Source organism: Herpailurus yagouaroundi, unplaced genomic scaffold (assembly GCF_014898765.1).
Source record: "Herpailurus yagouaroundi ecotype Mexico unplaced genomic scaffold, PumYag 159, whole genome shotgun sequence".
Classification (NCBI taxonomy): domain Eukaryota; kingdom Metazoa; phylum Chordata; class Mammalia; order Carnivora; family Felidae; genus Herpailurus; species Herpailurus yagouaroundi.
Window position 1 is genome coordinate 30,077,916 of NW_024412400.1, and position 25,405 is coordinate 30,103,320.

Sequence of the window (25,405 nt, forward strand, 5' to 3'; positions counted from 1 at the left end):
TACTAGGTATTTATCCAAAGGCATTTATACAAAAATGCTGATTCAAAGGGGCACATGCACCCCAATGTTTATAGCAGTGCTATCAACAATAGCCAATTACAGAAAGAGCCCAATGTCCATTGACTGATGAATGGATAAAGAAGATGGTGTGTATTTATATATACATATATATATATGTATATATATATACACATATATATGTATATATATAGTTATATATATATACACATATATATGTATATATATAGTTGTATATATGTGTATATATACACACATATATATGTACACACATATATGTATATATGTATATGTATATATGTGTGTACATATATATATATATGTGATCAAAAAATGTAATCTTATCATTTGCAACAATGTGGATGGAACTAGGGTGTATTATGCTAAGTGAAATGTCAGTCAGAGAAAGACAAATATCATATGATTTCACTCATGTGGAATTTAAGAAACAGAACAGATGAACATGGGTTAAGGGAAGGAAAAATAAGATAAAAGCAGAGAGGGAGACAAACCATAAGAGACTCCTAAATACAGAGCACAAACTGAGTGTTGCTAGAGGGGAGGTGGGTGGGGGGATGGGCTAAATGGGTGATGGGCATTAATGCCCTCCTTAAGGAGGATACTTGTTGGGATGAGCACTGGGTGTTATATGGAAGTGATGAATCACTGGGTTCCACTCCTGAAAATAATATTACACTGTGTTAACTAACTTGAATTTAAATAAGTAAATTAAAAAAAAAAAGAAAATTTCCATTGTCAGAAGGGTCCCTCATGTTGTCATTATATTCTCTTCCTGGCCTAACCCCTTCCTAACTTTTGGCAACCAACCAACTGTTCTTCTTTTCAATAATTTTGTCATTTTAAGAATGTTATATAAGTGGAATTATACAGTATGTAACCTTTTGGGGGTTGGTTTTCACTCAGTATAATTCTGTGAAATAATATATTTCACTCAGTATAATTCTTCCAGTTTGTGTGTATCAGTTATTGGCTCCCTTTTTACTGCTTGGCTGAATCCATGGTATGGATTACCCCAGCTGTTTCTGTTTTTTGATTTTTGTTTTTTATTTTTTTATTTACTTTTTATTTTTAGGGAGAGAGATAGAGAGCATGAGCCAGGGAAAGAGGCAGAGGGAGAGGGAGAGAGAATCTCAGGCAGATTCCGTGCTCAGCATGGAGCTGGACACAGGGCTCGGTCCCATTATCCCAGAAGCATGACTGGGGCCGAAATCAAGAGTCAGTCATGGGGCACCTGGGTGATTCAGTCAATTAAGTGTCCAGCTTTTGATTTCAGTTCAGGTTATGATCTCCTGGTTCATGGTGCTGAGCTCCGAGTCAGTGTCTATGCTGACAGTGTGGAGCCTGTTTGGGATTTTGTCTCTCTGTCTCTCTCTGCCCCTCCCCCCTCCCCTGCTCACATGCATGGACAATCTCTCTCACTCTCTCTCGCTCAAAATAATTAAATAAACATTAAAAGAAAAGAGTTGGATGTTCAACCGAGCCACCGAGGTTCCCCTGGATTACTCCAGTTTGTTTAAGCACTTACCTATTGAAGGGCTTCTGGGTTATTTCCATATTTTGGCCACTACCAATAGAGCTGCTGTGAACAATCATATACAGGTTTTTGTGTGACTGTAAGTTTTTTATTTCTCTGGGATAAATGCCCAGGAGTGCATTTGCTAAGTCATATGATAGTTGCAGGTTGCATTTAGTTGTTTGTTGTTTTTTTTTTTTTTAAATCAAATGCCAAACTATTTTCCAGAGTGGCTGACCACTTTACCACTTTACATTTCTACTAGCAATGTGTTAGGGATTCAGTCTATCCATATCCTTACCAGCCTTTGTCTTCATCACTTTTCATTTGTTTTTTAAGCCATTCTGAGAGGTATGAAGTGATATGTCATTGTGGTTTTAACATGCATTTCCCTAACCACTAACAATGCTGAACAAAGCTTATTTGCCATCTATATATTCTCTGTGGTAAAATATCTGCTCATGTTTTTTGGCCATTTTTTAATTGGATTGTTTGTGGGGAGTTCTTATGTTGAGTTCTGAGAGTTCTCTATATATTTAAATACTAGTCCTTTGTCAGATATGTGGTTTGCAAATATTTTCTCTCACTTTGCAGAATGTCTTTTCAACCTCTTAACAGGGTTTTTGTTTGTTGGTTGGTTGGTTGTTTTTGTTTGTTTTTTTCATTTTTTTGTAGAGTAAAAGTTTTTACTTTTGATGAAGCCCACTTACTGATTTTTTTCTTTTGGTGCTTTTGGTGTCATGTCCAAGAATGCTTCATTTGATCCTAAGTCCCGAAGGTTGTTTCCTATGTTTTTTCTAAAAGTTTAAAAATAGGTTTATGTTTTACATTTAAGTCTATGACCCAGTTTGAATTACATTTGTATGAGGTGTGTTGGAGGGTTTTGTTTTGTTTTATGCTGTGGATGTCCAGTTTCTTCAGTACCAGTTTTTGGGAAAGGCTATATTTTCTCTATTCAATTACTTTTGCACCTTTGCCAAAGGTTGGGCCCTGTTACTGTAGGGGAAGGGTGAATGTCCAGACTTCCTGCATGGTCTCCACTGATAGCACAGGTTGAAGCCCTCAGTCCTGCCTGGTGGGGATGAAAGGCATTGTCTCCCATCTTGGCCTTCCTTGACACACCATTGCAGCTCTGATATTGCTTGGTGGTGGTGGAAGTCCATACTCACAGCTTGGACATTTGCCAGGATAGGTAGGTATTGGGGGAGATCTCAGTTTTTTTCTGTGGTACTTGACTAGAGTAGAGCAGTTATTGACTAATGTTTTCTTTCTTGCTAGGCTCTCCTTTTCTTGGTCCATTGGTTAGAGAGAGCAGGCTTTCGTTGGGGCTTTATTTTTTTCTGTACTAGGCGATGTTGTTGTTTTTTTTTTTTTTAAGTTTATTTACTATTTGAGAGAGAGAGAGGGAGAGGGACAGGGACAGGGAGAGGGAGGGAGGGAAGGAGAGAGAAAGAGAGAGAGAGAACACAGAGGGGAAGGGCAGAGAGAGAGGAAGAGAGAGAATCCCAAGCAGGCTCTGCGCTGTTAGTGCAAAGCCTGATACTGGGCTTGATCTCATGATTTGAGCCAAAATCAAGAGTTGTGCACTTAGCCAACTGAGCCACCCAAGCACTCCTCAGTGGTGTTTTGAGTCACCAGCTTCTTCTGCTCCAAGTCTAGGATATATGAGGTAAAAAGAAAACATAGGGAATTCATCACCATGTCATTCCTTGTGTCCCAAGGTCCAAAACAGGTTTTCTTCTCTCCACCTTTCAGTTTTCTTAGCTTTGTTTTCTACATGACATCTAGAGTATTCACTTATATTTAGCAAGAGGAATAGTGAAAAGTGTGTGTGCTCCACCTTCCGACATATATATTACCAATACCCTGGAAGTCTCCATCACCCTTTCAGTCATTATGCTGCTCCCACAAAGCAAATAACTATTAAGATATGTCAGCATGGATCGGTTGTGCCCATATTTGAACTTCATATAAGTCAAATAAAACAATGTGTACTCTTTTACATCTAGCTTCTTTCATTAAATACTGAGTTTTTGAGATTCACCCATGGTGTTGCATGTAGTTACAGTTGATTAATTTCCCTGCTGTGTAGTATTGCACTGTGTGATTGTATCAGTTCATTTATCCATCAGTTGTAGAGGGACACTTTGGTTGTTTCCAGTGTTTGGTTATTACCAACACTGCTGACTTGTCCAGAATCAGTAAATGTTTCTGGGGCAGAAGTAGTTCAAATGTTGAGCACACTCTTCTGGATTCTCATTTTCTCCAAGATCTAGGCCTGCCACTTTTTTTCAAAGTTTTAAGTTTATTTATTTTTGAAAGAGAGAGAGAGATGGAGAGACAGAGAGACAGAGCATGAGCGGGGTAGGGGCAGAGAGAGAGGGAGACAGAATCCCAAGCAGGCTCCAGGCGCTGAGCTGTCAGCACAAAGCCCTACATGGGGCTCGAACCCACGAGCTGAGAGATCATGACCTGAGCTGAAGTCGGATGCTTAACCAACTAAGCCACCCAGGTGCCCCTAGGCCTGCCACTTCTTTACTACTTTGCTCTCTCTCCAGTATCTTCAAGTATATTTTTAAAACTCTGTGCCTAGTTCCTCTTGTTGTCCTGAATGAATTTCCTGTCCTTCTATCAGAAGAGGCACAGGTTTGTCTTCCTTTATTGCTTCTTGTTCCTTCTTAATTTTACCAATATTCTCTGTTATATCTTCGAATATATTTGTTATATTTATTATACAATCTTATACCGTTGATCTGTCCTAGACCTACATTGTGTTTGGTTTGTTGTATAATCTTGTATAATGGTTTTACTCCTTGGGTCTCCATTGATTGTGGCTTGTGAGCTTCTTTTTCCCTTGTGGTTATCAGCTGCCCAGTCTGATAATGGGTAGGGATATGGTAGAGGTCTGCTTTTGTCCCTCCAGTGAATATGAAGAAAAGAGTGGAGTTGAGCCCTAGGATGGAGAACTTCAGGGACTCCAGAATTGCTACTCAACATCCCTCTTGCCATCGTGTCACAGAGAACTTTCCCTAGTCAGAGATTCCTCTTAAATTCTTTGAAAAAAAAAAAAACAGCACTGAAAGAAGACAAGATCTTTAGAATGGTCAGCCACCATTCACAAGGAGATCATCCCACTGTCATTGAAATGCTCATGTGTCAATCCATGAGGGTTTTGAGGAGACTGGGATGGAAGAGTAAATGCCTGGGCATCTGGTCAGTCTGCATGTGTTTTTATCAGAATCTCAAGTCAGCATGGCTCCAATATTACTCTGCGATTCCTGAGCAGCCAAGCTATTGCCACTGACTTCTTTCCTCCAGTGGCAGAGGCTACCAGTCACCTTCCCTGGGAAATATGGGAGAGAAGAATGAACAGAACTTAAAATCTCCCTTCCTGAGTATTTCTTCCCACCTCTGTACCTCCCACCCCCACTTGAGACTGCTATTAACTTTTCACATTAGTTCACCCCAGCTTTTTTTTTTCTTTTTTTTTCTTTCTTTTTTTTTTTTTTCAACGTTTATTTATTTTTTTTTGGGACAGAGAGAGACAGAGCATGAACTGGGGAGGGGCAGAGAGAGAGGGAGACACAGAATCGGAAACAGGCTCCAGGCTCTGAGCCATCCATCAGCCCAGAGCCCGACGCGCGGCTCGAACTCACGGACCGTGAGATCGTGACCTGGTTGAAGTCGGACGCTTAACCGACTGCGCCACCCAGGCGCCCCTAGTTCACCCCAGCTTTAGTCGCTCCAGGAACCAGTCACAATTTTTATATTAGTTGTGTGACATCATTTCTGTGATTTTTTTTATCACTGATAGTTTTGGAAGCAGCCAGAAGACTAGGCTAGTTCTGTATGTTGTAAGGCACTACTATCCCTCTTTCTCCTCCAACCTTTTCTCCTGGAACTCCTTGTCATTATGATTAATGTCCTCTTCTTTTTTCTTTGTCTTTCTTCTTTTCTTTTTCTACTTACTCTAAGTTTGATTATAGTTTCTTTATCTCTACTTTGCAAAATACTATGCAAGAGAGTCTTTAAAGTTTGTTTTTATTTCTTTACTCTTTTGATTTGTTTTGACTTGTATTTGTCATGAATAGCCTTGATCCAATCATTCTAGTTGTGAATCGCTTGTTTGAGTGAGCAATTGAGCTTCTGTCATGTCAAGTTCTTATTGAGATCCATTAAAGTGGTGCGTCCCTAATATTTAACCTACCATGGGGGTGGGGAAAGTTAAAGTATGTGTAAATTGGCAAGTCACTTCTAGTGACTGGGTGTGGATGGCCGGAGAGCTAAGCAGTGGGTCAATCGATAGAAGGTTGTGACTGCAATAAAAATATCAGGGCAATGATGAAGGAGGTCTACAGGATTCCAAATGTAGGCAAAGTTTCTGCCTCATAGTCTTAGGTTATAATCTTTGCTGATGACTCTTCAATAAAGAGAGGATTGGTTACTGTACGAAGATTAGTAGGTTCAATTATTGGGGTGTTACAGGGTACCGTAAGACCCACAGTCTGTTGCAAGAATTTTCATATGAGTGAGAGACAGGTAGGGGCTCAGCCTCCTTATTGTGCTCATGGAATACTGTGGTCTTCTCTTGGTGACTAGGAAATGGAACAAGATCAGAAAAGAATCTTAGAAGGAGACAGCTCCCTATTCTATGGAAGGTGTGGTTTTCAGAGTTGTTGGTGACTGGATAAATTGATAAACTGGTTGAATGAGTAGATGAATTAATAGAAAGAATAAAAAGATCCATAGGAGATAGAATGGACTGATTTGGGGGCACCTGGGTGGCTCAGACAGTTAAGAGTCTGACTTCAGCTCAGGTCATGATCTCACAGCTTGTGAGATTAAGCCCCGCATCAGGCTCTGTGCTGACAGCTCAGAGCCTGAGCCTGCTTTGGATTCTTTGTCTCCCTCTCTCTCTGCCCCTCCCCACTTGTGCTCTGTTTCTCTCTCAAAAATAAGCATTAAAAATTTTTAAAGAGAAAAGAATGGACTGATTTGTGAAAGGGTAGCTTTGTTGGTGAGTAGATGGATAGATGAATGTCTGGATGAGTGGTTGTATCTATGTATGTATCCAAGTATAGGTAGATGGATGGATGTTGGAGTATATTAATATAGAAAAATGGATAGATAGGTGAATGGAAGGATGAAGGGTTGATGGACAGGTGCAACAGGTACAATGTCTGGATAGGTGAATGACTATGTATATATATGTATGTAAGTTTGTATCATATGTGTGTGAATGGAATAATGAAGAAGCAGGTAAATGGATGTCTGAAGGATGGATAGACGTAACAGATAGATAGAAACAGAGCTACACAGGTGAGGAGTGATGGATAATGAGCGAATGTATAACTGAACGGTGTCAGTGGATAATGGATAGATGACAACACGGTGCGCTTTGAAATTAGGCCTGTAGGGCCACCTCGGGGGTTCAGACAGTTGAAGGTCAGACTCTTGATTTCAGCTCAGGTCATGATCTCACCATTTGTGAGATCAAGCCCCGTGATGGGTTCTGCGCTGACAGCATGGAACCTGCTTGGGATTCTCTCTTTCTCTCTCTCTGCCCCTCCCAGACTTGCGCTCTGTCTCTCAAAATAAATTTAAAAACATTAAAAAGAGGAAAAGAAAAAGAAATGAGGCCTGCATTTGCATACTGACTTGGCACACTAGCTGTGTGACACTGGGTAAAAGGCTTTAATTCCTCTCAGCCTTGGGAAAAATTTAAATATTCAAGAAAATAGAAGTCACAAGTTACAGTAAAAAATTTAAGGGGAAATACTATTGAAAAGAACTATTTCTGAAAACAAAAACATTCAAGAAATAAATATCATTAGCTGGGAGGATATAAAGATCTTATTTGAAATTAAATTTCCATCAACTGAAATGAAGATTTCAGGAGTAGAGAAGCTGGTAAGATTTGGAAACATTTAACTATTTACTAATATTACTACAAAACACTTTACAAATTATAGTTACAAAATAAAATATAAATGCTATTTATGTAAGAATATTAATATCACAGTAGGTAAAGATGTGGGGGAGGGGAAAAGAAGGCTCTGGATCTAATGTCCTCATTTTTCATATCAAGGCATCAAAGGATAATGCTTAAATTGAAGTATGGAATGTAAAAACAATTACTGTAATCTCAATGTGTTTTCCTCCCAAGTCTTTTTTGTAATCATAAAAAGATCTTTAAAAAAAAATCTAATATTGGGGCTCCTGGGTGGCTCAGTAGGTTAAGTGTCCGACTTCAGCTCAGGTCATGATCTTGCAGTTTCATGAGTTCGAGCTCCATATCAGGCTCTATGCTGACAGCTCAGAGCCTGGTGCCTGCTTCGGATTCTGTGTCTCCCCCTCTCTCTGCACCAGCACCCCCCCGCCCCGCCACCTACCTCGCTCATGCTCTCTCTCTCAAAAATAAATAAACATTAAAGAAAATTTAAAAAATCTAATATCTAACATAGCTAATAAAAAATATATCTAATATATCTAATATCTGAGAAATATATATTTCTCAACCTAGTCTCAAATATATATCTAATGTATATAATTATATATTTTTATATTATTAAGCATAACAATTAGAATTAGATGTAATCTTTTAGATTCCTTTGATTTCTTTTTCAAGTTTTCAATATAAATGAAATTAAATGGAATGACATTACAAATAGCATATATAAAACAATCACATATTTATCAAAATCTTTTGATGTATCTATTTAGCCCTTCTGCAACACACACATGAGAAGACCCTCCTAATGTAAATGCTAATTATTTATGAGCAGTGGCATTTGAAATTTTTTAACCTCCATGCAGTGCTTGAATAATTTATAATATGTATGCCTTCTTTTTACAAAACTCATACTGGTTTTCTTTCATGTAAAAGAAAAAAAATTTTAAATTATCTGCTTATTCTAATCTTGCTATCACTACCGTAAGTAGTTTATTTGCAGGAGTGTGCTGTAATCTTCTACAGTTTAACTCTAGAATTACCATAAATTTTCTTGGGAATGTAACCTCTCACCTTAAGGCCTTAGAAACTGAAATGCTTGTTTTATTTTGTGTGTGTAGTAGAGAAAAGTGTTATTTTTTGTACGTCTGGTAGAGAAAAGTAGTTATCAAGATGCTCGTTATAAAAAATTATGAACGTTCACCCAGAGCTGCAAACTATATAGGGGGTAGGAAATTGATTTGCTCACAACCACTTGACAAGTAATCCTTGACTATGTCCCCTCTGACCTTGTTATAATTAATCTGGGTTTATAAACTAAGGAGAGTGTCTGTGGAACACGAAATTGAAGGTAAGCTTTCTTCCTTAAAAATATTTAGGCAAGAATATATGGCATATTCATTTAAAAAGAAAACATAGGGTGTCTTTAATGACAATTATGGAGTGTGGCCAGAGGGACAGGCTGCCTGGCTTCCCCGGCATGGAGCTTTATCTGGTGGGATGCCAAGGGTACAATACTTCCCTGCCAGCTCAGAGCTATGAGGGGTTGATTTTGCTGTATAACCACTAAGTCATATACAGAAGGAGTTGCCTGCCCGCCAGCCAATGGGGTTGAGGACCAAAATTTTAGAAGCTCGGTCACAAGGTGGTTTTCTTTGAGAATGCAGGGTTCCGGCTGACAGGTAGTGTCCCGGCTTTCTGTGGCCACTGTAATCAATGACCACCACTTCGGTCGGAGTTGGTTCTGACCAACAGAGGATGACAGAAATGTATTCCTACAGTTCTAGAGGCCAGAAGTCTGAGAGTAGGATCACTGGGCTGAAATTAAGACGTCAGCAGGGCCACACCATCTCTGGAGATTCTAGGGGAGAATCATTCCTTACTTCTTCCCATTGCCTTCTCTTCTGTGTGTGATCTTCCTCTGCCTCCCTCTTAGCAGACACTTGTGGTTGTATTTAGGGTCCACCCAGATAATCCGGGATAATCTCCCCATTTTATGATCTTTTTTTTTTAATATTTTTTAATGTTTATTTATTTTTGAGACAGAGAGAGACAGAGCATGAACAGGGGAGGGTCAGAGAGAGAGGGAGACACAGAATCTGAAACAGGCTCCAGGCTCTGAGCAGTCAGCACAGAGCCCGATGCGAGGCTCGAACTCACAGACTGCGAGATCATGACCTGAGCCAAGGTCAGCCGCTTAACCAACTGAGCCACCCAGGCGCCCCTTATGATCCTTAATTACATCTGCAAAGTCTTTGCCATAGAGCGTAGCATTCACAGCTTCCAGGGAATTTGGGCATGGACATATCTTTGGGGGCCATCATTTAGCCTACCACGGGTGGTAAGATTAAGAAAGCTAGAAAAGTGTCCAGCTCTACAGTGAGGCTCTACAGTGCCTCACACTGTAGAAACTGAGGTTTCCATTTCAAAGCTGTGAATGCGTGAATTACTCTGATCAGAAGCCCCCACCTGGGCGGGGTCTCTCGCTGTCCCAGAGCAAGGTAGAGGTTCAGGCTTTCCTTGGGGCTCCCCTGGCACCCACTGGCCTCCTTTGTGGGGCCTCTCTGCAGCTAGAGGATAAAGCCTCAGTCAGAGAAGATAGCTGTGCTGGCTGGCTTGAGTGTTTGTTGTTTTGGGCCCTTGGCAAGGACAGGAAGGAAGAAGGGGCTGTACCGATCCACAAATGGGGTTTCATGCTTCTGGTCCCAACTCGTTTCAACAGGAGTCAGCTCTGATCACATTGTCTCTTTTCTTAACTGTGCACAGGGCATCTGTGTGGAGCACCATTCACATTTAAACGATGGGGCCCACAGTTCAGGAGCCAGAACAAAAAGGAGGTGTTTGCTGTGTATGTGTCAGGATGTGTAGCCCCCTCTCTGGATTGCACCGTCTGCTTTGCACCCCCAGAAAATCCCCATACTCGACTAAGTCATGTGGGTTGAGAGGCCCTCCCAGCACGGGGTTGAGTACCTCCGTGCCACTGTTTGAGTGTGCAAGATGTTCCCCAGGAACACAGTGAAGTGGGCAGAGACAGAAGGGTGTGTCTCTGGGGATTCTCACCCAGCACATATGAATCATGGCCACATGCGGTTATCTATCCAAAGATGTGGAATAATACTCCAGAGGTATTCAGATAGACAGTACAGTGACTTATGGATTCCTGACTCATTGTCTTAACAACCAAAGGCTTGATGAACATGTTGTTCTTTCCCCCGTCCCTGCAGTCTGAGAGGGCCCATCTTTGCAATTTTACAGAAAGCCAAGTGAAAGAGTATGATTTCAAAACTCTAAGATGTGTAGGGGCGCCTGTGTGGCTCAGTTGGTTAAGCATCCGACTTTGGCTCAGGTCATGATCTCCTGGTTCGTGGGTTGGAGCCTCACATCGGGCTCTGTGCTGACAGCTGGGAGCCTGGAGCCTGCTTCGGATTCTGTGTCTCCCTCTCCCTCCCTCTGCCCCTCCCCTGTTCACATTCTGTCTCTCTCAGACATAAATAAAAACATTAAAAAAAAAACAAAACCCAACCCCTAAGATGTAATATTAAATGAATATTAAAATTCATTGTTAAAGGACAGACTTTATAAAAAATCCAAAACTTTATTCTTGAAATAGGTAGCTTGTGGATATTAAAGTAAGCTATGTATTAATAATTAAGCTTCCAGGGGTGACTCAGTTAAGTGTTGGAGTCTTGATCTTGGCTCAGGTCATGATCTCATGATTCGTGGAATTGAGACTTGCATCAGGCTCTGCTCTGACAAGGAGGAGCCTGCTTGGGATTCAATCTCTCCCTCCCTGCCCCTCCCCCTCTCATGCTCGCACTCGTTCTCTCTCTCAAAATAGATAAATAAACATTTGAAATAATAATAATAATTAAACTTCCACTGGGGTGCCTGGGTGGCTCAGTCAGTTAAGCATCCAACTCTTAATTTGGGTCGGGTCATGATCACATGGCCAGGAGATCAAGCCCCATGTTGGCCTCTACACTGAGTGTGGAGCCTGCTTAAGACTCTCTCTCCCTCTCCCTCTGCTCCTCCCTGGCTTGTGCGCGCTTTTGCTCTCTCTCTCTCAAAAACAATTAAGCTTCCATTTAATAAGTAAATATTGTGCTCGGACAAGAGAGAACAAATATATGTAGATATTTTTGGGTAAAAAGCTATTAATTATAACATTTCAAGTTCAAGATGAATTTCAAGCAATAAAGATTAAAATGTTATTACAATTTATGCTGAATGTTAAAAATAATAATCCAATTTTTTTTCACATAATTTGTTTTCTCTCCTATCAGTGCAGCCTGAGAAAGTGGGGAATGGAAAAGTCACTTCTTTATGTCTTTATTAAGTTAAAAAAAATCAGACTTTTGGCTTGAAGCCACCTCCATCTACAATAAATTACAGGGCAAGGTGGTACCTTGCAACATGGTAACATCGGCCCTCGTTAAAAAAAAAAATCATAAAAGTAAATTGGTAAAAGTTTTACGATAGGGAATGCTTTCCATCTGAGGGCATTTCAATACAAAGACCATTTACTTAAAAAGATAGTAAAATGTTATTGTGTAATAAAACCATGAGGGCAAACCTAAAATTTACTCAGAACCCCGAATTTAACAAACTGTTGGAAAATCAAATCCGAAGTGTGAGTTTTACTTTGAGGACGATGCTGTGTTTTTTTCCCTGGGGTGAAGTTATGGTAACAATAGCGCCCAACTGAGATACGTGCGTGACATTTTGCCACTTTCTACTGTAAACTGTAATACACGGAAGCGCATAAAGCTCCACGTACAACTCCATGCGTTATCACAAAACAACGCCTCCACCACAAATTCAAGACATAGAACACGGAAGGCTACAACCACGGAAGTCTCCCTCATGCCTCCCCAGTTACTAAACTTTCCTTCCTTGTTTTCTTCTGTCTCCAAGTTTTTGGCCTCATCAGCTAGAAGGCTGGAGTGCCACTAAGTGAGATGGGAAAGTGAGTTCGGGCAGAGAGATGGGGAGTTCAGTTTGGACTTCACTCTCCAGCCGCCTGGCGGTCTGCACCGATTCCTCCCACCTTCTACCCACCAGTCATCCACCTGCTTGTTATTTCTCAAACACGGCCCTTCTGTCCTCCTCCAGGCCTTTCCCAACATTCACCTGGATTCTCCGTGGCTTCGCTGGACTTTTTAAGGGTGTGTGTATGTGTGGAAATGTAAATACTCACAGGGTCCAAGCCAGTGCTGTGGAGACCGCAGCAACCCTAAGGGTACAAGGAGTGCTCTGTGCTCAGCTCCAGTCCCTTGACATCAGGCAGGAGTGCCGGGCCAGGGTTTTTCAAGAGAAACTCCGGAATTCAAACTCTCCCAAATGTTTGCAGTTAACTTAAAAACACAAATGTCATGTGGGCCAGTTAGAACCCGTGTGCTGGGCCCAGAGACAGCCAGTTCCCAATGTCTGCTTTATAACAAGGCACATTCTAGGCACAGGGATCGGCTCCAGCCCTTCAGGCAGCACACAGCCCAGCTGCTGGGAGCCTGTGTGTGGCTGGGGTGCTCCTGATGCTCACTGGTCCTTCCCTCAGCTCTGGACCCGCTGGAGCATCCCACTTCCGATCTTTTTCAGCCCCAGTGCCTCCAGCAGCCATAATGACAAGAAGGAGGCCTCCTTCCCTAGAACCCACCTTTGCCAGCCAGGCTCCCTTTCCCAAGTACACTTGCAGCCCCAGTGGCCTTTTATTAAGCCCAGAAATCTGGTTGCATCTTGCCTCTTACACTGTCAGTGCCTTTCCATTACCCACAGGCAGCATCCAGGTACTAAAGCAGGTGTGCACGGTGCAACCTATCACTCATTACACTCTGCCAACTGAGACCTATGCACCCCCTGCCCTCCAGGTAAACATACCCCAAGCTTTCTGGCCTCTGAGCCTTCACTGCTGCAGCCCCCTCTGCCCAGAACACCTCCATTCTCAGGTCCTGCTCAACAAACTTGACCCATCCTTCACGATGCAGCCCAAGTTCACTGCCTGCACTCCTGACCCCCAATCTTCTGGGGAACTGGCCTCTCTCACCTTTGTGGTATCACCACATACCTGCTCTTCCCCCTGCATTCCCAGGCGAGTGTCCTTCTGTCTATATGCACTTCTTCATGGCACTGCTGGCCCTGTAATAGGTTATTAGCCAGTTGCCACACTATATGTGTGCCTTCTTGGTTAGGTCTGATTTGCTTCCCAAATTGTAAATTCCAAGGGTGAAGGGGTTCCGTTTGTCACGTTCACTCCACAGGCCTGGTGCCCACCACTTACCTGATACCAGAATCCACAGGATGGGCAATTGGGACGCTCCCTGAGTGGAGATGCCCAGGATACAGACATAGCTTTCTCTCTGAAGCCTGCTCCTATTTCAGGGCCAGGCCCTAGGAGGTGCTCTGGGAACTGAAGGAAAGAGGGTCAGAGGGACCTGAGGCCCCTGGAGCCGCGGAACAGGGGTTCCGAGAGGGCGACGCTGTGACGACTGCATATGCAGGCTGAGTGAACCGTCTGCCCACAACAGGTCCGATTGCCTCTGGAAGCCCTGTGTGCCTTTTGGTGCTTCCTGGCATCTTTTTCTTTGCTTTCCTTGTTCTTTAATGTGTTCATTACACATTCGTACTGAAAACGCAGGTAAACAGACTAAATTGTGCTTTGTCGCGGAGCAGGAGAGAAGGACATTTTCTCAAGGCCATGACCTGCGAGCGGGTGCCCAGACTCTGGGCCGCTCTGGAGGCCGCCGTGGGATGGATGTGTGGAGCCCCGCAGGGCCGAGGGCGCCGGGGCGGGGAAGCCGGGCGGCCGGAACCCCGGGCAGAGCACCCCATCCGGGCGCGGAGCCGGCCCGGCCGCGCGTGTCTTGGGTCCGCGGGGCTGACTTCCTCCGGGCTCCCGGCAGGACCAGGGCCCAGGGACGCGCGCGCCCCCTGGTGGCCGACTGCCACGCGGCTGGCGCACGTGGCCCCTGCGCGGCGCCGCTCTCTGCAGACCTCAGCTCCCGGTTCCCGGCGCGCGCCGCCTCGCTGCAAAGGAGGGAAAAGCAGCCAAGACCGCTGTCCTCCTTGCCTCAGGCTCCTCGTCTGTGAAATGGCAAGATAATTGGATCTCATAGGGCTGCGGTGACGAGTCTAGGTGCAAAATTGTCTAAAGCATTTGGGACGGTGTCTGAGCGCTCCACACACCCGATGTATTGAAACTCTGCGCTTCAGGAACCCTTCTGGAATCTCAGTATGTCTGGGGAGGCTGCCTGGATCTAGAGGCCAGACAGAAACAGTGTGAAATCGGCCTGGGTCCTTTGCCAGTGTAGACGGCAAAGGGAGAGCTTCTGTCTCATCCAGACACCCCCGTTCCTCTTCTGTAAACTAGGGGTAATGAAGTGTGATGAGGATCAAGGTTTAAACCAATGTTGGTCCCTATCTGGGATCTCTGAGGTCACTTTTATGGATTTGGCATCTGGAAAAGGGATACCTCGTGTTTCTCACGCTGATGGATGACAGAGTAGAGGGAAGGGGGTTAGCAACACTGGGGGACTGAACAGGTGCCCCTTTAAATTAGTTACTCTATTCTGCCCTGAGACTGAACCTCTCTGACTCCCAGCTCCAAGCCTGGGGCTTCAGGGTCCAGATGGGCAGAGAGAAGCAGTGGGAAGAAAGGGATGGGGATAGAGTAGCTTTCAGCCCACTCTGGGCTGGGTCAGGCTTGAAGCTTTGGCCAAGAGGAAGGCTGCAAATGCAGCCTTCAAGCACTGCATTTGTGCATTGTGGCTCCTTCAAGCACAAGCGGTGAGGGGCTCCCTGTGTGAGTGCTGGGAGTATTGAAAGGGCAGCCCCCTTGAGGGTATGGCATGGCCCACCAGGATCCCCCCAGTGTAGACTCTAGGAGGGGACCCTGAGCTAAGAGCACCTTCCTGGGATTGGCTGGCTGGGGCCCTAAGGCCCTTCTCCAATGCCCTGACCCAGGAGCCGGGAGCAGGCCGGCCCCACCACTCACAGCCTGGTGTAAGCCAGGCCTCAAGACCCTCCAGAAGTCTCTAAGCCTGGACCTGACTGCCTCTCCAGGCCTTATCTCTGAACTCCTTCATGGGTCCTGTGCCCAGTGGTCTCTCAGAACTTGTCCAGGTTTTCCTGCCTCCTTCTCTTTACCTGAAGTGTCTTTGCACCTTGGAGTCTTTTGAGATCCAGTCCAGCCTGCAGGATGAGCATCAACCCATTTTTCTGATCTCTCAGCCAAATGAGCTCAAAGCACTTGAACTCTGCCCTCTGTTAAAGTCTTATTCTGGTTCCCGATATGCCCTTAAAGGCTAGTGACCCTGTGTTTGTCATCTCCAGTCCTCATCTGCATCGGATACTAAATGAATAAATGGAGACACAAGTGACAACTAGAAGGGGCCTCATTTTCCCCATTCGTAGGATAGGACTAGCCATACTGGCCTTCCAGGGGTGGTATGCACTGGCTCATCGCCTCCTCCTTCCCAGGGTCACTCGGGCAGCTGTACTTGTCTGACTCCTCAGCCTCCCCAGTCCTTTACCCCTTTCTTTGCTCAGCAAACCTCTCCTGTCTCAAGAGGAGACCCTGTATATCTCTCTCAACTGCCACCCCAGCTCTGCTTCCTCTGCTTCCTCCCCCACCTCCCCATCCCCCTGCAAACTGTCTGCTGGCTCAGCCTTGCCTGGAAATCATCTCGTCACCTTTTGGGAGCCAGCATTGATGTTGCCTCCTTTGGAAAGCATTTCCCCCTCCCCGACAGCCTGGCCTAAGTGTCCCTGGGAGCACCCACGTCCCCCAGGTTCGCCCCCAGTGGTAGAAGATTCTAGTACTGTCCGTATCTGCGTTTTATTTCTTCTGAACTCACCCCACACCTGCAGTTCAGTCAGGGACATACATGCAAGTTCTGGCCAACAGGCTGGGAGCAGAGGTGAAAGCATGTTACTCGGGGCCAGAACATTTACTTACCAGTGCGAGACCTTTGAGGATCTGCCCCTGCCTTGTCAACTGCAGTGGCATGTTATGAAATGGAGGGACCTCAGAATACTGGATTACTGAGCCACTGCTCCAGAGAGCCACCTAGACCCACAGTAGACTTTAGGTGAGCAAGACAGGAACTTCCGTTATGTCACATGACAGATTGGTCAGGGGACCACAGCATAGCCAAGCCTGTCCTGACTGAATTCCAATTAGATGAGCTTATTAGGTGAGTGGATAGAGTGGATGGGTGACTTTGGGAGCCATAAAGATCCATGTGCATTTTAGTTATTGTTATTGTCATCAAGGTGTGGCAGGTGCCCGGGGGAGGGGGGACAGGGACTTCAGCAAGCTGGGGTGACCCCTGTGTAGTGTGGGGACGAATGGCAGGAGAAAAACTTTCTTTCACTTATGATTTGCCAAGGGCTTGCCCACGACCTCTTTACATATTTAATCTCTGAGGAAAGGTTATAATGAATCGGGTGCTATTGGCAGGAGATGGATATTTTTCCCAGGTATGTAGTTCCTGTGCTTGTAGAAGATAGGATTTCTCTTTTAGATTTGCACGGTTTCTCTGTCTGCCTCTCTCTCTGTCTCTGTCTCTGTCTCTCTCTCTTTCACACACACACACACACACACACACACACACACAAAGACAGAGCCCCTGCCAATCTCTCACTTTGGGATTCGGTAATATAATATTTTAATATCAACCCGAGACTGACTGGATTCAGCCCCCAGTTTAGCTGCTTCTCTCCATCTTTGAGAGCGATTAGAGAACTCCCATTACGGCTTTGTTTCCTAAGCGGGACTCTGCTAACCCACCACCAGGTGGGGGTGTTCCCTTGTGGGTCTGTGTTCAGTTCTCTCAGGGCCTTTTCTCCTGAAAGTTTTTTCCTCCTTGTCCCCTTTCTCTGCGACTCTCCTTTAACTCAGCAAGGGTAATGTTCTTGCCACTTGAATAGAAGCTGGGTAAATGAAGTGGTACCTGGTCCTCCCTACCTCCATAGCCCTCAGTAGATTCTGCCCACCGCCCCCATGGGTCAGTGAAGTTCCGTGGGAATAGAGGGGCTTCCCCCCATTTCAGCAGAATAACTCAGTAGGGGCTCTGGGGCTGCAGCTGGGGCTCGAGTAGAAATATCTGGGCAGCCTGGTTTAAGTCCAGACCCAGCCAGGTGTTATATGGGTGAAGTTGGCCACAATGATCTCCTCGATTTCAGATTCCTCGTCTTCAAGTGGGGCCTTAGGACCAGGCTGGTCTCCCTCATGGGGCTGTGGTGAGGATCACCCCAGAGGGCTTTAGGCCAAAGGATAATTTATGAAGATATGGTATTTGATTTTCACTGTGGGCCTAGCCCTGCATCTGGCCTCTGCAAGGTTTCCAGACTCAGGGGGAAGCAGGGCAACTAGGGAGCCTCAGCCTGGGAAGGGACCAGAGATTCATACTGGCAGGACCCAAGTGCTTTGGGAGCCAGACCTGAGGATGGTTGGTGCTAAATTTCCGGCCAGCCAGCAGGAAGACAGCAAGAAATCAAACATAACCGATTTAAAGAATAATTGTGACTTTTTTAAGCACACTTAAGCTTGGAGAGTGAGAATTCCACTCTCAGTACTGGTATGAACTTAATATAAATGTGAGCTCTTAGACTGTTGTTCATGCCCGCTGCCTCCTGATTTCAGCCACCCAGGAAATCAGATTAACAGGCACCCCTTCCCTAATCATCTTTTACTTACCAAAGGCCTACAGAGTCTCTAAATTTCTCAGTGGCCTAGGCACAAGTGGGCGTCCCCAAGGTTCTGCTGCACTGATGGCCCACCACACAGGGTTTAGAGACCACCCACATCGGCCTCACATGAGGGGCCGGTTGAAAGTGCCACTCCTGGGCCCTCTTAGATCCACAGAGATCAACTCGGGGGCTAGCTGGAGAGGTCGGGAATTTGCATTTTAACCACATCCTCTATGAGTGTCTAGCACTCTAGGAAGTTCCTTCAGCTTTGCTCTAGAAGTGAAATGAAGGTGACACCATTATATTCTCTGCTGGCAATCAGAAGAAAAGATCTGCTGTGGAGCAGAAGCACTGGCTGTGACCAAGTGACCGATGATGATTATGATATTAACTCTGATTTATGTCATGGACTTAGCTGTTGGTGTTCAATTCCACTTACGGTTATAAACTCAGGCAGGGATTATTAGGCCTCCTGAGAGCCCAGGACCGTGGGCTTTGACAGTTATCTGCAGAATGTCACTGAAGGAACAGGGAGCGTCTGCGGCCTGCTCTATACCAGGCTAATGGGTTGAGAGTCGCATTATCTCCGATCTCCATGGCTATGGGCCCCTGAGGTTGTGGCCTGGGCACCTTCTCTGGCCAGAAAGTACAGTTCTGTGGGCTCTCTGACAGATACACATGACAGTACAAATTCATAACGAAGTTACAGCAATAGCAAAATTATAATATATTAATAGCAATATCATAATAGAATAAAGCCTTGGGAGGGCAACCAATCTTCCAGAATCTGCAGGCTGGCATCCGATGTTTGTCAGCTCAGCTGAAGGTAGGGCCTTCAGAATTTGGTTACATCGCAGCAAGAAGGACCAGGATTAGTTGCAAGGAATCATTTTCCAAGCAGACCCATTTTAAAAGCTGAAACTGGCCCCTGAGGTTGCATGGAGCCTCCCTTCCTGAGTGAGATCTTTGGAAATAAAAAGGTGGCTTAGGAAATAAAGCCATCTCTAATGGTGGCTTTCACAAAGACTTCAGTCTCATGGCAGTTTGGCCACTGACATACATTTTTTGGCTTACTACCATATAAGCCGTTCTCAGAGGTGGCTTCTGGTATGCTTCTGGAGGGTTCTTCTAAGAGGAGTGGCACTCAAGAGAGTCGTGTATGGCAATAACCAGTTCCCAGCTGCTCCAGAGGACATGGTGAGCCAGGTGTCTATCTGGCAAAGGGCCAGGTTCAGGGGCAACCTGGTGGGACGCTGATGGCCAAGATCCTGTTCATAAGCTCTGAGCTCGTGCTGTGCCTCTCCTGCTGCTGTCCACTGAGCACACTCTGGAAGAAGGCCCAGTGTAGACAGAGGGAGGTGAGGGGAGGTCTCAGGAAAGCTCGGTGGAGCGCCATGTACTAGCACTGCCTTGCACAAAGCTGCTTTGCAATAAATAAAATACTTGTTGATGAAAGGCCTCCTTTGTGGACTTCTAACTCTGAACCTTTACCACATAGCAGCGGGGTAGTGCAACCCAGGCCCACAGAGGGGAAGTGAGAAGAGGCTGAGAAAATGTTAATACAAGCTTGTTTGGAACAGGGGAGCCGACCATGCTGGCCTCTATTTTGCGAGCTGCAGCTTGCCATCCAGCTTGGTAGCCCTTGACGTCCCCTCAGCTTCATCACTTGCTCTGCTGACATCTGGACTGCCCGTCTTTACTCTTTGACACACAGGGTGAGGTCCAGACAGGGAGGCCCATGTGAGGCCACCTCGTCTGCTCCCAAGAAAACTTGGGGAGGGTCTTCTCATCAGTCTGAGTTGAGTGGTCTCGTCCTCACTTTGTGGGTGTGGGAGGTCGGGCTACGGACCACTTCACAGCCCTCCTCAAGTCTTCACCATGGTGTGGCATTCTTACTTAGCACAGAACGGTCTAGAGTTAATGTGAACAGCATCTGGATGACCCACCCTCAGGGTTTCTTGGTCCCTGCTCTGGTGCCTGAGGATGAGGGAACTGAGAGGAGACTGACTGGCCATACTTCCCAACATGGCAGCTTCCAAGATGGCCTTTAAGAGCAGAACGCAAAGATCTGAGGGGAAGGAGGCCAGCCCCTCCTGGGTTCCGTGCTGATGCCGAACGGAGACTCAAAGGGGCTACAGCCAGGCTCCCCTCTCCTCTAGCCTGGATCTGGCCATTAATCATAATCCAGCCCTCTCCCTTTTTCCTCTAGGAAGATATGCCTTTCCTCTCTCCACTTAGGAAACCACCCCCACCTCCCAAGGCTGGTGAGGGGCAGGGGCTGTTTCGGTGGTCATCCAGCACTGAGGAGAGCCTCCTGAGGATCCAGAGAAGACCTGGCCCTCCAGCTCAGTGCCCATCCAGCCCAGGTGCACAGTGGACCTAAGGAATCCTGAGGGAGGAGGAGGCAGGGAAGGCGAATGGAGACTGGGGTTTTTCTCTTTTTTTAAAAAAAAAAAAAAAAAAGGAAGTGATGTGTTAACAGTGAATACAGGCGGGTGTTGGGGGGCAGGGTCCACTTTCTGGAGCAGGGCAGTGGCTGGCCGGGCCGGGCATCCAGGGTCAGATGAGGCCCGCAGCCTTCTCCTGCACATTGTATTCCTTGTTCCTCTTCACCCGCCAGCTGATGAACACGAGCAGCAGCGTGCCCAGCGCCTTGTAGCCCACCTGCAGGCCCAGGTACCTGTACAGCAGGAGGAGGTGGGGCCAGTGAGGGGGTATGGAGGCTCTGTGGACCGGGTCCCAGGGCCATGGAGAAGAGCATCATCATTTCCACAGTGGCCCAGGGACTATGTTGTCAGGTAAGGATCCATTACCACCCAGCTGGGGACCACTTTCCTCATCTCTCTGACCCACGGGCAGGAGCCTCCCAGAGAATAGGCATGATGTTCCCAATCCAGTAGTCCTTCCCCACCCCTGCACTGCCCCCCTCCCTGCCCCCCTCTCCCTGCCCCATCATGCTCCCAGGGCCAGAGACAACACTGCAGCCCCAGCCAGTTTGGAGCATCTGGTCCTCCCAGCATAGCCAGGAGACGGGTGTCTGCTCACTGCCCTCTTGGTCCAGCCCTCTCCCGGCCTTCTATGCCACTCTGACACCGTTTCCAGACACCGTTTTCAGACTCTGTTCCACCCCCTCAAGCCCACTCTCCCCTCGGTTTCTGGTCTATATGGTGATGGGCAACAGGTGAGATGGCTGGAAGGGGTGCTGAGGCAGGTTAGGCCCACCTGCCCTTGACCTGTGCCATGAGCCACGGTGGGGCCACCTCTCTCAGAGCATGGGAGATGGCCTGCATCATTCCACAGCCACAGCCTCGCCTCAGACTGCAGCCAGTCCCTTTCCCTTTGACAAACTTCTTTCTGCTGCTTCCCCTCCTGAGGGACTGTGGACCAGGGGCTAGCTCCCAGTAGTGTGTGCGTGTGCTGGTGGGCTCGCTCTCTCTCTCTCTCTCTCTCTCTCTCTCTCTCCATCACCTGGATGGCTCTCTGTCACCAGTGACCCCTGGTCCCTCTCCATGGCAGCACCCCTCTAGTCCCCTCCCTCAGAAGCCTGGCTGCCCCCTCCCCCCCCCCCCCCCCCCCCAGAGCTGCCACAGCAGATGGCTGCCCTCTGCTCTGGGCTGGGGCCTGACCCCCTCTCCAGCCCCCCCAAGGCGGGCTGCCGGGCCCTCACCTATCTCGGAGAGCATCATTGTTGTAGTAGGCACAGGCCCCGCGCCTCCCTGAGCACTGAAAGCTCCACCGGATGCAAGAGTAGTCGATGGTGAGGCCGTAGAGGGCTGGAGATGGCAGCCAGGCTGGTGTCGGTGGGAAGAGAGTTGAGAGAGTCCAGTCACATGGAGGTGCAGGCTGAGGCACCCGACCGGGTGACAGGAGAGCACACCCACCCACCCATCACCCCTGTGTGGTTTGCCTGAATGAGACCATCTCTGCCCCGGTCCTGGGAACCACAGTGACTTTGGAAAGCCGAATAGCTTCCCCAAAGCATGAATTCCTCTTTCACTAGAGGCTTAGAAAAGGGACCTGAGCCATCCTTTCGGGGCAGTGAGTCACAGAGGCCACCGTGATGCCAGCTCAGACATACCACATAGTTCTCACTCTGGATTGGTCCCAATGGAGATAGGCTGACCTCCACCTTGTGGCAGGAGCCTCCTGAGGGCATCGACTCCTCAAGTCCTCACAGGTGGGTGGGTACCCTTGTCTTAAGAAGGAGGAAGGTGGGCATGGCTAGCTCACCGTTGCATAGCCAGGAGGGTCAGGGCTGGGCTCTGAACCCTGGTTTCCTCTGGTCCCATCTTTCACCACAACAGGCTGCCTCTGTGGCTGAGACAGCACCCCCACAAGACCCCCAACACTCTGGCTGCTCAGAGCCTCTACCCCAGCCTCCTGAACTTCCCCACAGCTGAGTGGTGAGGCAGAGGCTATGACGTCCTGGTGTTAAATATTCAGAATGACTCCTGTATTGTTAGCTACAGTTCTAGGCAGTCTCGGGACTGGGGAGGGGCTTGTCCGGGATTCACACCCCAAACCCTGCCCTCAGAACAGTCTCCAGACTGTCTTTAGGGCCCTGTGAGAAGCTGCTTCAGGAAGAAAGAAAGAGGAAATCTGCTTGTGGCTCCACCCATAATGGGAACCTTTGAGAACCAGCCTCTCTACTCAGACCCTGCTCACTTCCAAGTCTCCAGCTAAGCGGGGGATGGAAACTGGCCACAAGGATTGTCCACCAAGGATGCTTCCCTAAATAGAAACAAAATCCAGAGAAATTTTCAACCAAATTTCAGTGGGTAATTTAAAACTTGCTGGGTTTTATCCATGTCCTTCTTTCCACCCCAGAGTGGGGCTGTGTTCATGGGTGATGAATGGAAATGCCTTCAGCCTGGATTTTCTAACTGTGGTTCCAGATGGAGTTGTCTGAGCTCCAATGAGAAAACAAAGGCAGCAGGTGCTTTGAGCAGTGGGACCGTGACTGTTTGCAAGGCGGCTAGGAGAAGGTCCTCAGAGCCCATCCTAGCTGCTGGCTGTGTTGAGCAGAATGCAGGGTTTCCTTCCCAGCAGAGATTTTGGAGCAAGTTATACATGAATCATGTATGATAGGCTAAATGACAGCAAGGAGGTGTGGTGATGGCAGTGCCTCTGCCACCAGGACAGGGTAGAGCCCACTGCCCTGCATCCTCCATGCTGGTAATACAGGCCTGGGGAGGAGGGTCCGAAGGCACCGTGCTGGAAGGAGGGGAGCAAGTGACCCGAGCCTGAGAAATCCCATTGAAAAGGCTGGTTCATTCCTCAAAGGTTCTCGCTCAGCAGGCCCCACCAGGCACATCACCAACACACCCCAGAACAATAATGGAGGGCCAAGCGAGGTCTGGCTCCTGGATAATAATGCACGGTGGGCCCTGCAGGGATTTCAGCATGTAGGGTCAGAAAGTCCACTCCCATAGCAACTGAAGTCCCTCTGGGGCAATTGCCATATTCCCCACGGCAGTGTGCACACGCTGGGTCCTTCATACTCAGTTGAATTTAGTCCCTTTACTTGGTTTACCTGTCACTGCAAGGGTCTGCACATTGATTCCTGAATGTGTCAAGAAGGGAGGATCCAGCACGAGCCTCTGGGAAAGGGCGGTGAGGTCCACACATGCCCCAGCCTCCCCCAGACCATGCCCCCAGGGAGCTTGCCCTTGGGTGGGGGGTGGGGAGCATTACTGATCCTGTGCTCACAGCTCCATCCCTCCGGATGGAGGGTGGGCTCTGGGCTGCTGGAGCGTGGGCAGGGCTTGTCGACAGAGGCTTCCCCCCACCCCACCTCAATGAGAAATATTTGCTGCATAGAGGCAAGGGAGGGAGTTTTGTAAAATGGGAGGGAAGCCAGGGCTGGGCTCAGCTGCTGTTCTGGGACAGGAATGCAGGGTTTTTGTTCCTACAGCCAGTTCTTGGAGAGAGATGAAAAAATACCTGCCTTCAATTCTTTATTAGGTATTCTCAGCTGTGTCCACTTTTCATTTTTCTTACATGGTTTTGTTTGGAATTAATGCCATAGATGGAATCTTTCCTAACCTCAAGGAACAGGGAAACCGTCCATATAGGGTCTTGGCCTTTGCTGATGCTTGATTATGCACAGCTTCTCTTCACAGCAGAGATGAGAGAGGGCTTCCTGCAGCCCCAACCTGCACTTCACAGCCCTCAGATGCCTGGTGCCACTCCCCAGGAAGGAAGGGGGCATCGCAGACACTTACCCAGCAGGCGCATCAGCAAGAACTGTACCCCAATGGCAAATGACTTTTCTTCCTGGTTCACCACACTGTAAAGGAAGATTGGAAGTCAGCAGCCGGAGGACTGAGGGCTGTGCCTTCGCTCAGGGGCAGCCAACCTCAGAGCATGCCAGAACATGCTGACAGCCACCTGACCGACTGGATTCACCTCAGCCAAGTGCTCCTGTTGTTTATATCTGTGGTTCTCAAAGCATCATCGCTGGACCAGCAGCATGAGCACCTCCCCACACCCCAGGAACTTGTTAGAAAGGCAGATTCCCAGGCCCTACCTCAGACCTAAGAGTCAGATCCTCTGGGAGTGGGGCCCGGACATCTGTGCTTTAGGAAGCCCTCCACGAGATTCTGTTGCACGCTCGCATTTGAGAACCACTGGTCCCTGTGACTTTCAGGGTTGCCCCGTGTCCCCTCCAAGAGGCAGAGGGCAGAAAAGGCTGGGAACGGACAGAAGGATGGGGAAGGGTGTGTTCAGAGCAGCAGGCCCGAACAACTCCCATGGAGTGTAAATAGCAATAAAGACATCCCTGATGAAAGTCTAATTAAGGCCCCTGGGCTGTAGGCTTCTGTGTGCAACGAAAAGAATCCTCTCCCTGGGGCCAGCTTCCTGGGCGTGTGGCCTGTGCAGCCTCCCAGGCCCCCACCCTCGGAAAGGCCCCACGTCTGGTTTAACGGTCTGCTGCGGCCGTCTTGAAATTCTCAATAATTTTGGAACCAGGAGCCTCCCATTTTCATTCTGCACTGGATCCTACAGATTATGTAGCCAGTCTTACCCCTACCCTTCTTCCCTCAAGAGGGGATGAATGTTTGGCTGAGGAAGGAGATTCAGAGAGAGATGGGGAAGCTGTCTGTCAGTGGTATTGCCAGGCCCTGCCATCCCAGCTGGGCGTGGGGCAGAAAAGGAGGACACCCCATCCATAAGGTGGGGAGCCAGGAGGTGGCCTGCAGAGGCATCAGGCTTCT

At 47.4% G+C, this 25,405-nt stretch overlaps 1 protein-coding gene across 1 annotated transcript in view; it reads right to left on the minus strand.

Moving 5' to 3' along the window:
• Positions 1 to 18,891: 18,891 nt before the first annotated feature.
• The window catches only part of SLCO2A1 (solute carrier organic anion transporter family member 2A1), a 46,298-nt gene continuing 39,784 nt past the window's right edge, over positions 18,892 to 25,405 (minus strand). The window contains exons 12-14 of the mRNA XM_040481115.1: positions 24,413 to 24,477; positions 21,856 to 21,979; positions 18,892 to 20,868 (exon numbers count right to left, since the gene is read on the minus strand). Of these exons, the coding sequence (XP_040337049.1) occupies positions 20,748 to 20,868; positions 21,856 to 21,979; positions 24,413 to 24,477 (310 nt within the window). The 3' untranslated portion in view covers positions 18,892 to 20,747. The remainder of the gene's footprint in view (positions 20,869 to 21,855; positions 21,980 to 24,412; positions 24,478 to 25,405) is intronic.